Raw genomic sequence first — 16993 nt, forward strand, 5'->3', positions numbered from 1 at the left:
GAATAGTGGCATCCGCACGATTCAGCATGTTTGGAGCAGTGGCTTTGACAGGACGTCCCGAGTGTGGCTGATCGTGGAGCTCTGTTTCTGCATTTCCTGAGGCTGTAACTTTCTTTACCCATCACCCAACTGTACTCCTATCAACTGCAGCATCGTCGTACACTGCACACAAATGTTTATGATTGTTCACCACGGTTTCTTTTTCTGCACACAAGCATTCGATAAAAGCACACTGTTTGTAATGTGAGTCATATGTAGATGCCATTTTGACACTGTACTACGGCTCTGTCACCTGCCAGAATGGTTCGAAACATCATCAGCACACAGAACAAAATTCAAATGTGAAGAACCAACAAGGGCATTTGTCTATGTATATTAATGGCTTTTTTTTAAAAAAAAGTTGGGCATTACTTATTGAACGGCCCTCATAACTACAGGCCCTGAGGCACAGCAGCCCCAAATTATATATTACAATAAATTTATCAATAATTGATTTCAGAATTTAAATGATCAGGATGCAATTCGAGTAATTATCACATGAATTTACATATTGAGAGTTAATTTTTTTGGGACTGCTTATACTGACTGATGCTTTTCCAACAGGTAGTAGTTAAGGCTGTGCCTTGAAATTCCGGTTAAGCTCTACATGCCAGAGATCTGGGGGTGTGACTGCTGCAAAATACAGATCTTATGGGCCTCCCAAAGGTTCAGCCATTTCGGCCTATCTGTCCTATGTCACAACTACATGGCATATACACCATGAGCAGAACTTGGAAGTTGCCATATTACATTTTATTTAAGCCCTTATTTGGTGAGTTTTGTAAACAGTTATGTACTATAACTTACATACTATGAATAAATGCCATTTCAAATCACAAGCTCATTGAGCATCTCTTGGAAACACATTGTGTTTTGTACAATTTGTTGTAAAAAATTGACAAAAAATGTCGTATTGGTATTTAAAGGATTTTTGTTGTTTTGACATTGTAACTTGCATGTCATCATTCCATTCTACAGCTGATGGTTCTCATTATGCACAATTGTGAATACATTTAATGTCTTTCATAATGGCCATAGTCACCGAAGTGTCTGTTTCTTTGGATAAACATGCACGTCCAAAGGAACTTTGCATTGTAATCAGAATAACACAGGCACCGCAAACTGTATATATTCACTATATCTACAGTTCTTAACTTTATAACAGCTCTCAGAGCCAGAGCGTACATGATGTATATGCCTCAGGTTATCCCGGAAAAAGCCCAATATTTTTTCATGCAAGGAAAACATGGAAATTTTTTAGAATTCAGCAGATTTTTCATTGTTTCCGTTAAATTTTTGTAATTTTGACTGGTAAGAACTGATTCTTCAACAAAGAATTTTACTTTAGCCCACTACTGTGGAATAATACTGCAACAATAAAACAAAAACAAGATAATAACACTAAAATGGAACTTCAGTTTCAGAGAAAATGTGCCATCTGCAACATCAAAAAACAGTGCATACACAAGCATCTACCAACAGCAAAATCTTTCAAAGGCTTTAGGATGAAGACTATGCAATACTCTGAAATAACAAATTGCTTTCCACAAGCATTATGTCACAACTGTTTACATATCTACAGGGTTGAATGAAAATATTGTGAATGATTGTTTGAGAAGTATTGCTTTCAAAGCAAACTCTTTTACACAGGATGAATCATTCACACGTGAGAACGTGCATTGAATTTCTTAAATCACGGAGTGTTTGACTGACATTTATAACTTAACACTCAGAAATTGCCACTTAGAAAAATATTTTTCCATTATTTAAAATTTTACTGGCACATTTGTGTTTTATATACCCCACAGAGTATCATACGTTAAAAAAGAGCTAGCTTCGAGGTTAATTCTTCATATTTATTTTAGTTCTTTTATAGATTGCAAATTATGCAATAACAATGGCAAAAAGTATAATTAAGCTTCAAAAAAAGTGTGAAATGAGCGCTAGAGCAATTTCACACATAACTGGCTTTTCTATGGAAAAGTCGAAGTGCTCAACAGAACACGAATTCAGCGAGGTAACACACAAAATGTTCAGTGGTGCAGCAGTGAAATCTATCATCGTGCCTGTCATAAATATTCAGCTGTTACAGTTTAAGATTTGTTCTTAGGATCTCACCACACACTTGGAGAAAAGCAGCAAAAAATGTTTGATGACCAATATTAAATGTGAAAGCTTAGCTTTTCTTGTAGCTATACTGAATGTATATTAATTTAAACCATTAACTTTCCCGATTTCTGTTCATGCTACTTAACAGTGATACTGCTATCGGCTGGCAAGATCATATGACATGAGCTGCAATTGGCTGACAAAAGCGCATAATAATCTCGATTCCAGTACTTTAGAAGCTGGAGTGTTCTACTTGGTGGAATTCTCACTTATACTTTTTTAATACAAAAATATGCAGCGTACATGTTGACACACATCAATGATCTTTCCAAAATAAGCTGTTTTTTGCTGGGTTTTGTTTCCTTAAGTGCTGGGAAGTTCTACACTGGTGTATAAAACCCATACCATTGAAAGGACTGATAAGTTTTACAGCTGTTTTGGAAAGTCTCTTTTGTTGCAGCACTTAAATCTATACCTGATGTTAAAAATTTCTCTTCTTTAGATACGGTTTCCTTACGATAGCCAGCCTACATTTTATATCCTCTCTACTACGACCATCATCAGTTATTTTGCTCCCAAAATAGCAAAACTCATCTACTATTTTAAGTGTCTCATTTCCTAATCAAATTCCATCAGGACACCTGATTTGATTTGACTACAATCCATTACCCTCATTTGCTTTCGTTGACGTTCATCTTATATCCTCTTTTCAACACACTGTCCATTCTGTTCGACTGTTTTTCCAGGTCGTTTTCTGTCTCTTGACAGAATTACAATGTCATTGGCAAAACCAAGGTTTTTATTTCTTCTCCCTAAACTTTAATTCCTACTCCAGATTTTTCTTTTGTTTCCTTTAATGCTTGCTCAATATACACAGTGAACAACATCCGGAATAGGCTACAATCCCGTCTCACTACCTTCTCAACCATTGCTTCCGTTTCGTGCCCCTTCACTCTTCTTACTGCCATCTGGTTTCTGCACAAATTTTAAATAGCCTTTCACTCCATGTATTTGACTCCTGCCATCTTCATGATTTTAAAGAGAGTATTCCAGTCAGCAATATCAAAAGCTTTCTCTAACTCCACAAATGCTAGAAATGTAGGTTTGCCATTCCTTAATCTATCTTCTGAGATAAGTCATAGGGTCAATAATGCCTCATGTGTTCCAACATTTCTACGGAATCCAAACTGGTCTTCCGAGAATCATACAATGTAGGTTTTCACAGCCGGTGTTGTCTTCAGTTGAAACTTCCGGGCTGAGAGGCCGTGGTCTATATATAAAATTTCCACCTAACGTTTCGTCTCCATCTGCGGGAGACATCTTCTGAAGTCATTCGGCTACTGCCACAGAGGCTAATGGGATGTTCGTGCCAGAATGGTTGTCAAGCACGAACTTGCTTGTTCTAGCATGAACATCCCATTATCATGCGCGCATGTATAGAGAAGCAATAGAGATTCACAAACACCATAACAATTTTAATAGAAAAAAGGAAGTTTTAAAGTTAGACAAAATACGGATGTCGACGTTGCGCCAGCAGAATGACAATCGATTACTCTTAATCGAGAATGATGACGCCTTCCAAAGATAGGCATACTGTCAGCATCACGTGACGAATGATGGTGCGCTCTATAAATGCAAGAGTACCTGGAGCCTCAGTGGCAGTAGCCGGATGACCTCAGAAGATGTCTCCCGCAGATGGAGACAAAATGTTAGGTGGAAATTTTATATATTGACCACGGCCTCTCCGCCCAGAAGTTTCAACTGATCTTCCCAGAGATCAGGTTCTACCAGTTTTTCCATTTGTCTGTAAACACGAAAAACTTTTAATTCTTCACCTCGAGTATAGGGTATTTTCACCCTGGAAAAACTGTATTTTTAAGTGGGTAAAAACAGGGAATTTTGTTTTCTTGCCCTCATACACACCCTGGTGTAGGTGATTAGCTTCTATAACTTTACACAATGTGATATCTTGCCGCTACATGCTAGTGGAAGGAGAGAGAGAGACCAAAGAGTACCCTCACCTGCTGTTTCCTTTGCAGATGTCGCTGGGCTTGGCTCGGCTGGGGGCGAGCCGCCCGCGCTGCCGCCAGCTTCGGCCCGCAGGTTGCAGGTGCCGCACTCGTTGCCCTCGACGATGACGCAACAGCGGCACTTGCGGTGGCCGCAGGAGTCGCGGACGAACAGGGAGCCCACCCTCCAGAAGTCGCCGCACTGCGGGCACGCCACGGGCTGCGCCCGTCCGGACGGGGCTGCCGACGGGCCCGGCGCAGCCACCGCCGCTGCCGCCATCTGCAGAGGAGACTGACCATTATCAGCTTACTCGGCAATTGGGAATCGTATACGGGTGATCGCTCTTGGTACAACAACCGAGTTAGAAAACTGCTGCAGAAGCAAAGGGAACTTCACAGCAAACATAAACATAGCCAACGCCTTGCAGACAAACAAAAACTACGCGAAGCGGAATGTAATGTGAGGAGGGCCATGCGAGAGGCGTTCAATGAATTCGAAAGTAAAGTTCTATGTACTGACTTGGCAGAAAGTCCTAAGAAATTTTGGTCTTATGTCAAAGCAGTAGGTGGATCAAAACAAAATGTTCAGACACTCTGTGACCAAAATGGTACTGAAACAGAGGATAACAGACTAAAGGCCGAAATACTAAATGTCTTTTTCCAAAGCTGTTTCACAGAGGAAGACTGCACTGTAGTTCCTTCTCTAGATTGGCGCACAGATGACAAAATGGTAGATATTGAAATAGATGACAGAGGGATAGAGAAACAATTAAAATTGCTCAAAAGAGGAAAGGCCGCTGGACCTGATGGGATACCAGTTCGATTTTACACAGAGTACGCGAAGGAACTTGCCCCCCTTCTTGCAGCGGTGTACCGTATGTCTCTAGAAGAGCGTAGCGTTCCATAGGGTTGGAAAAGGGCACAGGTCATCCCTGTTTTCAAGAAGGGAGGTTGAACAGATGTGCAGAACTATAGACCTATATCTCTAACGTCGATCAGTTGTAGAATTTTGGAACACGTATTATGTTCGAGTATAATGACTTTTCCGGAAACTAGGAATCTACTCTGTAGGAATCGTCATGGGTTTTGAAAAAGACGATCGTGTGAAACCCAGCTCATGCTATTCGTCCACGAGACTCAGGGGGCCATAGACACAGGTTCCCAGGTAGATGCCGTGTTTCTTGACTTCCGCAAGGCGTTCGATACAGTTCCCCACAGTCGTTTAATGAACAAAGTAAGAGCATATGGACTATCAGAGCAACTGAGTGATTGGATTGAAGAGTTCCTAGATAACAGAACGCAGCATGTCATTCTCAATGGAGAGAAGTCTTCCGAAGTAAGAGTGATTTCAGGTGTGCCACAGGGGAGTGTCGTAGGACCGTTGCTATTCACAATATACATAAATGACCTTGTGGATGACATCGGAAGTTCACTGAGGCTTTTTGTGGATGATGCTGTGGTATATTGAGAGGTTGTAACAATGGAAAATTGTACTGAAATGCAGGAGGATCTGCAGTGAATTGACGCATGGTGCAGGGAATGGCAATTGAATCACAATGTAGACAAGTGTAATGTGCTGCGAATACATAGAAAGAAAGATCCTTTATCATTTAGCTACAATATAGCAGATCAGCAACTGGAAGCAGTTAATTCCATAAATTATCTGGGAGTACGCATTAGGAGTGATTTAAAATTGAATGATCATATAAAGTTGATCATCGGTAAAGGAAGTGCAGTCCGAAAACAAAGGAAGTAGGTTACAGTACACTTGTTCGCCCACTGCTTGAATACTGCTCAGCAGTGTGGGATCCGTACCAGATAGGGTTGATAGAACAGATAGAGAAGATCCAACGGAGAGCAGCGCGCTTCATTACAGGATCATTTAGTAATCGCGAAAGCGTTACGGAGATGATAGATAAACTCCAGTGGGAGACTATGCAGGAGAGACACTCAGTAGCTCAGTACGGGGTTTTGTTGAAGTTTCGAGAACATACCTTCACCGAGGAGTCAAGCAGTGTATTGCTCCCTCCTATGTATATCTCGTCAAAAGACCATGAGGATAAAATCAGAGAGATTAGAACCCACACAGAGGCATACCATCAATCCTTCTTTCCACGAACAATACGAGACTGGAATAGAAGGGAGAACCGATAGAGATACTCAAGGTACTCTCCGCCACACACCGTCAGGTGGCTTGCGGAGTATGGATGTAGATGTAGATAAATCTGTACCTGAAGGCTGGAAAGTTGCACAAGTCACACCGATATGTGAGAAAGGAAATAGGAGTAATCCACTGACCTACAGACTCGTGTCGCTAATGTCGATTTGCAGTAGGATTTTGGAATGTATACCATTTTCAAACATTACCAGCTATCTAAAAGAAATCAGTTTATTGATAAAAAGCCGACATGCAACTAGCTCTTTATTCGCACTAAGTAATGAGTACTGCCAGCAGCAATCTCAAACTGATTCCATATTTCTATATTTCCAGAAGGTTGTCACACTGTTCCTCTTGAGAAACTTCTAATCAGATTGTGTGCCTACAGAATATCGCCTTACTTGTGGCTCCGGATTCATGATTTCCTGTTATAAAGGTTACAGTATGTAGTAATCGATATAAAGTCATCGAGTAAAACAGGATTGACATCTGGAGTTTCAAAAGGAAGTGTTATAGACCCTCTGTGGTTCCTCATCCATGAGGGTGGTTTGAAAACTTCTCGGAATGGAATAGAAAGAAAGTACCTACATCACTAAAACTTTTTTTTATTTTTCAATGTAGTCTCCTTGTAGATTAATGCACTTGGTCCAACAATGTTCCGGTGCCTTCATCCCATCTTGAAAATGAGTTTCCTCCAGGCCTGCAAAATAGTTGTCAACTCTGGCTATCAGTTCTTCATTTGAAGTGAATCTTCAACCACCAAGAAAAATTTTCAGATGGAAGTCTGACAGAGCCATATCAGGTGAATAAGGCAGGTGTGGCAACAATTCATGCCTTAGTTTGTGTAATTTTTCCATGGCAATGGCACATGTGTGCGGGCACGCATTGTCTTGTCGTAGCTCCCATCTTGCAGATAATTTTTTCATTTCTAATTCTTCAAGTGATTACTCTTGGAATATACTACAACCTCCTACGTATCGCTCACATAGGGATTGTGAGGATAAGATTAGATTAATTACCGCATGCACAGAAACACTTAAACAATGATCCTTTCTGATCCTGATATGTGAATGGAATGGGGAAAAAATGGTAACAGCTGGTACGGTGGGACATACCCTTTTCCATGCACTTAAGAATGGTTTGCAGAGTATCGATACAGATGTCAATAATTCACAATTGACACACAAATTAGTTGTTTGTTGTACCAATATGATCATTGAAGTAATAATATCGTATTTAACTCATTAGCAAGTTAAATGGCAGTGTGATTAGTCATAAATGAAAATAACCAATTTTTGAAAATATATTGTAATAGGGTAGATAAAAAAATCTTCTCATCAAGTGGCAGCAGGAGAAAAAAAATATAAAGGTTAAGGAAATGTGCAAGCTTTTGAAGCCAGTGGCTGCTACTTCTAGCAAAAGGGGGAAGGGGAAGGAAGAGGGGTGAAGGGAAAGGACTGGCAAGGTTTAGGAAATGAGGAAAGTTCAGAAAAGTCGTCCAGAACATTGGGTCAGGGGAGACTTACTTGATGGGATGAGAAGGAAAGATTGTTGGAGACTGCACCAGACAAGATTTGAAAACCTGAGAGCTTAAAGGTGGAAGGTAGGTAATAAGCAAAACAAGAGATTACTGACAAATATCATACAGGCCTTAACAAGAGCAAAGTGCATTGTATGTGGCGGTGGTGGTAGTGGTAGTGGAGGGGAGAGGGGAATGGAGGAGGGAGGAATAGACAAGTCAGAAAACAGAATACATACAGTACTAAATGGGAGTGTGGAAGTGAAAAAATGGAACAGCTGCTGAGAAGAAATGCTGAGACAGAAGAAATTAAAAAACATTAACACTATTCAAAAACAAATTTCCTGTTCCTTAACTCTCCAGTCTCCGCCACCTCACAAAGTTCCACCGTCCAGCCACAGAGGAGCATTCCTCTCGTATCTCAGTACCATCGAGTACTGGAGCAACTTAATTACATTCTCCACCAGGATTTCGACTACTTCTTGTCGTGCCTGAAGTGAGAAATGTCCTGCCCACTATCCTTCCCACCCCTCCGACAGTAGTATTCTGCCGTCCATCAAAGCTACACAATATACTCATCCATCCGCAAACAACCCCTGCTCCCAACCCCTTACCTCATGGCTCACACTCCTGCAATAGACCTAGATGCAGGACTTGTCCCATACATCCTCCCACAATCACCTACTCCAGTTCGGCCACAAACACACCTATCCCATCAAAGGCAGGGCTACCTGTGAAACCTCAGGTCTACAAGCTAAGCTGCAACCACTGTGGGCATGACAATCAACAAGCAGTCTGTCCACATTAATGGCCACCTACAAACTGTGGCCAAGAAACAAGTGGACAACCTTGTTGCTGAGCATGCTGCCAAACATGATTTCCTTCATTTCAATGACTGCTTCACAACCTGTGCCATATGGATCCTTCCCACCAACACCAACTTTTCTGAAATGCTCAGGTGGGAACTTTCCCAACAATATATCCTACGTTCCCATGACCACCCTGGCCCCAACCTTTGTTAGTCACAGGCCTCTCCCATCCAGCCCCTTCTCTGTTCCCATTCCAGCACTACACAGCCCTCATTCCTCCATCGCACACAGTCTTTTTACTTCTCTCCTTTCCTGCTTTCCTCCATCTCTCCACTGCCCTCAGTCTAACATCACGATTGCACATAGCTGCCCTAACCTCTTTCCACCTCATCCCTGTGTGCTCCCCAACAGCACATCACTGTCCGCTACCCCCATCCTACTGTCCCTCCCCCTCCTCACCCCCACCAAGTCGCCCCTCCCATCATGCACTGGTGGTGCTGCTCGCAGTGTGGCCTCAGCTGCCTGAGACTGCAGTCATGTGTGTGTGAGTTGAGTTTGCGTGAGTGGGTATGTGTGTGTTTGTCATCTAATTTTGACGAAGGCCTTAGTGGCCAAAAGCTTTATTTGTGACAGTCTTTTTGTTGTGTCTGTCTGTGGCTCACCATCTCCGCTATATGGTGACTGGCAACTTTGCTTTCCACAAAATTATTAATTAACATAAATTAGGGCCAGGTGGGTGGTAAAAATGGAAATGTCGTGTGGCTAGGGCCTCCCGTCGGGTAGACCGTTCGCCTGGTGCAGGTCTTTCGATTTGACGCCACTTCGGCGACCTGCGCGTCGATGGGGATGAAATGATGATGATTAGGACAACACAACACCCAGTCCCTGAGCGGAGAAAATGTCCGACCCAGCCGGGAATCGAACCCGGGCCCTTAGCATTGACAGTCTGTCACGCTGACCACTCAGCTACCGGGGCGGTGGTGAGAACTAAGGACATGTGATGCCAGTTCCCACCAGTTGAGATTTGAGAAACTGCTGTGTCGGGGAAGAATGTTTACATAACAGGCAGTACATGATGTGTCATTTCACAGGTGGCCCTCCCTTTGATAGTGTATGTTTTGACAGCTACAAGGCTGGTATGGGTGGTGGTAGGAGCATGCATAGGGCAAGCCTTGCAGTGGGGACAGTCACAGGGGTAGGAGCCATAGGATAGGGAGATGGGTGCAGAAGGAGCATAGGGTCTGACAAGTATATTGCAGAAACTGAGAGGGCAACAAACAGCTGTTCTAGGTGTGGTGGGCAAAATCTCAGACAGGATGGCTCTCATTTCACAGCACAGTTTTAAGAAGACACATCTTTGTTGAAGTAGCTGGTTAATATTTTCCGAGACCACGATAACGCTGAGTGAGGATAGGTGTGCACCTATGTTGTCATTTGGAGGGGTCAGCAGTACCAGGATTGGATGTGATGGTCTGGGAACTCTGCTTTTGAATTAGGCTGGTGGTGTAATTACATCCAGTGAAGGCGGCATGAGAATGTTTGTGAGCTGCTGTATCTTTTATTTTCTGACCTGTCTATCCACCCCACCACCACCACCACCACCACCACCACCATCACCACCACCTCTACCACACACAACACACTTAGCTCTCTGCTGTTGACAACTCCTGAATGCTATCAGTAACTGCTTGTCCTACTTATTACCCTATCTTCCACCTTTAAACTCTCAGGTTTTCAAATCTTGTCTGGTGCTGTCCCCACCAATCATTCTTCCCTTCTCATCCTATCGAGTAAGTCTACCCTGATCCAGGATCTGGGCGACTTTTCCAACCGCCCCCCCCCCCCCTTTCCCTAAATCTTGCCAGTCCTTTCGCTTTACCCCTCTTCCTTCCCCTTCAACCCATCTGCCAGAAGAAGGGATCACTGGCTCTGAAAGATTGCACATTTCCTTACCTTCGTATACGATTTCTCCTGCCGCCACTTGGTGAGTAGACTCTTTTTATCAATCCTATTACATTATGCGATCAATTAGAAATATTGTGTAAAAATACCCATAGCTAGCACATATCAATAACAATTAGTTCACGGTGAAATGGCTAAGTTGTTACTTATAGTTACATTTCTCATGAATTTTGTTCTTTTGAAATTGTTAAGAATGACAAAAAAACTGTTGACTAAAGCAAAAGAACAGTTAAATATAATTATGTCAGAAATTAGCCTCATGGTGGAATGATACATGTTAATGTTCAATGTTTAACATTCTGAATGTTCTGTAAGTATTTGAAGCAGCACTGTAATATTTCCGCTTAAAGTTATTGTAATACAGCATTTTACACTGAACAGATTGACATTCATTTTATATATTGTGCATGGGCTTCCCTTAACAAAATAACAGCTAATTAGGGAGAAAATTTGGAGTTAAGATTGGTGTCCCTGATTAGAGTGTTGCTGAAGCTTGGAACTCTCTCTGTAAGCTCACTAATACACAGCATGAACAGCAAAATAATGGATCAACAGCCCACACACCAGACTTGTAATCCTGCAGTTCAGCCATACTGTGTGCAACATTCCAGTTTTGTGATTGCCTATTATTAGTCACATAGCTACTTCATTTTTGCAGCAAGAAACTGCTCTCAAGAATGAGTTTATGAAAATAGCAGTTAATCCCTATCTTCTTGTACATGAGGACATTCCTGCATTTGATGAAAGCAGATGGGTCGACAGAAGTGTCCGATCTCACGTGTCGGCTTTGACCCATGACGTAAGGGTGTTGTCATGTGTGACGTCATGTCGGCGCGGAGTTTGCTTTGTGAGTGTGGTGTGTTTGCAGATGTCATCATGTTGTGGTTTGTTGTGCTCTCTGGTGGTATGTTCAGGGTTTTCGTTTGTGTGGTTTAATGGGCTCAGTTTCCTTTTGCTCATTATCCATAATTGTTCGAGTGTCGGCTGTGTTTGTAGTGGAATTCGTTTCATTGAGTTAACGATTTTGTGTGAAGGTTAATTTAGTGTTGTTCGCTGTACGTTGTGTGGTAATTTTAGTAAAATTAATCGGATGTTGTTTTTGTTCAGGAATGGATATGACGGATAAAATTAACAGTGCGCAGGTCAAGGGAACTGTTCGATCCCAATGTGTGGCTGTGTATGTTGATATTGGTATTGGGAGATGTTTTTGAGCTATATAGGCCAAGAAAAGTGTTTGATCCTAATTTATGGGATCGGGAGCTGCTGTTGAGCTATATAGGTCAAGGGAAGTGTCTGATTCCAGATGATATTGTGTTTAGTGGTATTTGGGGAGTTTTGTGATGTCGGTTCTTTTCGTCGTTTTGTGTGGTTTTGTATGGGGTTGAGTGTCTAAATTTGTTCATATTTAGTTTGCCCCCACCCAAAAACACCCCATTTCCCGCACTCGTCCCGATAGTGTCATTAGTCTTTTTGTGGGAAGTGTGTATGTTTGTTTTTCGATGTATTTTCATCCTCATAATGTGTACGTAATGACTTTATATGCGCCATATTGGAATCGTGGTTTATGGTCGTTTCCGCCATTTTTGTGACGTCATGGGTCAAAGCAGACGGGCGGGATCGGATGCTTCTGCATTTCCAAGCAGATTTCACTCCTGTTATCTGCTTCTACAAGACACAACATTTTTGATGGATGACAGTAACAATAACAGACTTATGGGCTGAAATATGGAAGAACAGCACTATCTGAGAACAGCTCGAGATGCACTGCATCTCATCCTGGCCATCATGTTTTGGAGAGCACTGCAAGACCTGGTCTGTGCAAAACAGAATTAGGACAAACAGTGGAAGATGTACTGACAAAATGTATGATTGTGGTGCAGAATGACAAACTCTTCAGCATATCAATATGTGTACCCAAAATGATCACACCCTGGCAAACCACATGAGTTACCGATGGCACCAAAGACATAAATTATATACACTCAACAACTGGAGATATGTCTGTGGTCTTCTTCACTTTGTAAATACTGTAGATTTAATTAATTTGTAATTAGGACATTTTCTGTGTAGTAAATGTGTATATACAGGATGTCCCACGAGGAATGATGGACTCTAAAATGCACACCTTTAGAGCTATGAGCACTACTGCATCTTCGATAAGGCAAAACAAATCTCTTCTACTGCCAGCTCTTTGCTTTCCATATTTTGGGAGAAGGTAGTATGGACCAAAACAAGGAGAGATTGTCTATAAACATCGGCTCTAAAATGCGTACCTTACGAGCTTTGAGCACTCCTTTAATAGAAGAGAGATTCATGGAGGTATGTTCCCTCTTTGCAACTAAATGAAAGGCAGTTTGTTTTATGCCACATGCATATTGCTTCTTTTATTTATGAAGCATCTTCAGTGGCCTGTAATAAAAATGCATTATGTAATAGTTACAAGTATGTTACTATCTTAATTTTTCTAATGTAATTATCCTCTTAGTCAGGTTAGGAATACAAGAGAACAACATGAGAAAATGTAACATAGTAACATACGTGAAACTACTCATCCTCCTCCCCCTCCTCATCATCATCATGAACAATATCCAACCCCAGGCTGGACCTGTTTGGAACATAAGCCACACCATTTAGTCCACTTTTCCCACCATTTTCTGTGTTCACTCTATCCAATCATCACTTCATTTTTCAACACACTCCTCCACACTTTTCAGCCATCAATCCCTCAGTGTTCCTCTTGGTCATTCCCTTTGTGTCCCCCCCGGTAGCTGACTGGTCAGCGTGACGGATTGTCAATCCTCTGGGCCCGGGTTCGATTCCCGGCTGGGTCGGGGAATATTCTCTGCCCAGGGACTAGGCGCAAACGAAAAAATGGCTGACACCGAAATAAGTGTCCAAGGAATAGAAAAGCGACTGGAATCAAACAGAGGAAAGTCCACTGGACCTGACGGGATAGCAATTCGATTCTACACAGAGCACGTGAAAGAACTTGCCCCCCTTCTAACAGCCATGTACTGCAAGTCTCTAGAGGAACGGAAGGTTCCAAATGACTGGAAAAGAGCACAGGTAGTCCCAGTCTTCAAGAAGGGTCGTCGAGCAGATGCACAAAACTATAGACCCATATCTCTGACGTCGATCTGTTGTAAAATTTTAGAACATGTTTTTTGCTCACGCATCATGCCGTTTCTGGAAACCCAGAATCTATTCTGTAGGAATCAACATGGTTTCCGGAAACAACGATCGTGTGAGACCCAACTTGCTTTATTTGTTCATAAGACCCAGAAAATATTAGATACAGGCTCCCAGGTAGATGCTATTTTCCTCGACTTCCGGAAGGCGTTTGATACAGTTCCGCACTGTCGCCTGATAAACAGAGTAAGAGCCTACGGAATATCAGACCAGCTGTGTGGCTGGATTGAAGAGTTTTTAGCAAACAGAACACAGCATGTTGTTCTCAATGGAGAGACGTATACAGACGTTAAAGTAACCTCTGGCATGCCACAGGGGAGTGTTATGGGACCATTGCTTTTCACAATATACATAAATAACCTAGTAGATAGTGTTGGAAGTTCCATGCAGCTTTTCGCGGATGATGCTGTAGTATACAGAGAGGTTGCAGCATTAGAAAATTGTAGTGAAATGCAGGAAGATCTGAAGCGGATAGGCACTTGGTGCAGGGAGTGGCAACTGACCCTTAACATAGACAAATGTAATGTACTGCGAATACATAGAAAGAAGGATCCTTTAATGTATGATTATACGATAGCAGAACAAACACTGGTAGCAGTTACTTCTGTAAAATATATGAGAGTATGCATGCGGAAAGATCTGAAATGGAATCATTTGAAGGTGAGTAGGTGATATTAAAAGACATGCAGGAGCAATATAAAGATGGAAGAGACTCTGCTGAGAGTGAGTGTGTGTGTGTGTGTGTGTGTGTGTGTGTGTGTGTGTGTTTGTTTACTGATTTTTTTTAGCTTCCAATGTAACTGGTTTTTAATCTGAATCTGAAAATACTACTACTGCCCATCAGACTTTTTAATCTCAAGGATAAACTAAATATTTTAGCAGCTGTCTCGGTTATTGCTATCTATCTATCTTTGCATCATCTTGAAAGGTTTACAAATTATTGTCCCCTTAAGAACTGCATTTCATCAGTGAATAAAATTAATGCGATGTTGTCGTTTATATTCCCAACCATTTCAATGTATGCCAAGACAGAAGGCTTGGCTGAACCCTATAATGACAAATCGCATTCAGGCTGTTTATACATCGACACCACTGCAGGCCTGCACTCCTCCATCATTCGCAGTTTTTAGATGTCGTAGCTTGGTTCTATATTGATAGACTCTCCGTCATAACACTGTGACAGGCAGACGCAACTTGAAGTAGTGAATCATCATGAGACATTAGGGTGTTCCGACGAAATGAAGCAGTATGCACCACAGTATCTTCCAGTAAGTGTTAAGGAGGTTTCTGCGGAAAACGTCGTAGTTCAAGATTTGAGTTATTTGTATCTTTGAGGGCCACGAATCAGAAAGAACATTTGAAACACATTTTTGATTCTGCGCTACGTTCGTGGCGCAGTTATCTGGTAGTATCAATAACGACGCCGCAAAGGCAATGATGTATGCGGGCTGCTTCAATGCATGAAGAAAAACTTCAAGATAAACTTTCACCTGCCAAAACCCGAAACCATCACAACCATACGGTACAAAATCGTGTAAGTAAAAAATGCCCTGTGACAAGATATAAATGAGTTCAGGTTTACCTCGAAAATGTTATGACAAGACTGTCACCTTCGTACTACGTAAATATCTACATTTTAACTTCTAGGACAGCGTCACTCGGACAATAACAAACGAACTTGCAGAGCACTATCGATACGAAATGAGAAAAATCGATTTTTGTCGTTCACAAAAATTATTCGATGGGTAAGAGTCGATAGTTGCACTAATTGTCAAATGCAGACTTCGATGAATCAAAACAGTGTACGGGAGAAAAATTGCCCTACTGTACAGGTCCCGGTAGTCCGCTTGTCAATGTATGGTGCGATTATTGTTCTGTAACATTTGTGTATGGAGCCAAGGAAAAATAACTGTCCATATGCCCTCGTGCACAGATTAACTTCTTTATACATTCCCGAACATCTGGTTCAAATGGCTCTGAGCTCTATAGGACTTAGCATCTGAGATCATCAGGACATCATACACATCCATGCCCGAGGCAGGATTCGAACCTGCGACCTTAGCGGTTGCGCGGTTCCAGACTGAAGCGCCTAGAACCTATCGGCCACAACGGCCGGCCCCGAACGTCTATTTTACGCTTTCGCAAATAAAATAAAACATTAGTAAGGTGAAATGGAATACTAACAAATGTGTTAAAAGTAATCTCCAAAATAACTGCGCAGGCACCATACACAATAGTCAATGGTTCAAATGGCTCTGAGCACTATGGGACTTAACAGCTGTGGTCATCAGTCCCCTAGAACTTAGAACTACTTAAACCTAACTAACCTAAAGACATCACACACATCCATGCCCGAGGCAGGATTCGAACCTGCAACCGTAGCAGTCGCGTGGTTCCGGACTGCGCGCCTAGAACCGCGAGACCACCGCGGCCGGCACACAATAGTCACTTACTTGACGAAGGTATTATGTCCAGATATTCTGGAGTACACAGTAGTTAAACCACCATTCAAAAAAAAGAGACAAAATAACATGGAAAACTACGGCTACGCTCTGTTCGTCCATCACTTTCAAAAGTATTTGAAAATGTTGTCACGACACAATTCAAATTTCCGTACAAAAATTAAATGCAATTTAACAAACACAGTTACTGTTTCCAAAGGCAAAAACAAGGCATCTGCTATCAACAAATTTGTAGATAAAATTAGCTCCTCTATAACCAACTACTCCGAGCGCAGGAATTTTTTTGTGACCTTTCAAAGATCTTTCATAGTGTGACCCACTAGTTGTTAGTCTCTAAACTGCAAACAATGGACGTATGAGCATTTTGTTATGATAGCGTTGGGCCTACCTAACCACTTGAAGACTAAGAGTGGTTGTAACACCAGAGAAAGTGTCACTTTTTATTTTTGTATATAAGATTCATTAATACAGTTTCCATAAATGTGCAACCCCAATGTCGCATGTGGCTGGTTTGGTTTGGAGCAGAGTGGATAGTCTAAACCAGAGGCTTAGAAGATTCTGCAACAACAATGGATGCAAATTTCCTGAGTCCTGACCTTAACTATAGTATGGGGAGTTGTCGGATCCCCCTCCCCTCCCCCTTTTAAAGGTTCAGGCATGATATCAGGAACTGGCTGCTAGGGTAGCGCAGTATGTGTGGCATCCACATGAGGCTTTCTTAGATTTCAGGAATGCCC

The 16993-nt window shown here is 42.0% G+C and overlaps 1 protein-coding gene across 1 annotated transcript in view; it reads right to left on the minus strand.

Annotated features, from left to right (window-relative positions):
- LOC124719107 overlaps positions 1–15461 on the minus strand; it is a 29455-nt gene extending 13994 nt beyond the window's left edge. Inside the window, exons 1-2 of the mRNA XM_047244799.1 lie at positions 15377–15461; positions 4170–4437 (exon numbers count right to left, since the gene is read on the minus strand). Of these exons, the coding sequence (XP_047100755.1) occupies positions 4170–4437 (268 nt within the window). The 5' untranslated portion in view covers positions 15377–15461. The remainder of the gene's footprint in view (positions 1–4169; positions 4438–15376) is intronic.
- Positions 15462–16993: the final 1532 nt, after the last annotated feature.

The sequence above is a fragment of the Schistocerca piceifrons genome, chromosome 10 (assembly GCF_021461385.2).
Source record: "Schistocerca piceifrons isolate TAMUIC-IGC-003096 chromosome 10, iqSchPice1.1, whole genome shotgun sequence".
In the NCBI taxonomy this organism is placed as follows: Eukaryota; Metazoa; Arthropoda; class Insecta; order Orthoptera; family Acrididae; genus Schistocerca; species Schistocerca piceifrons.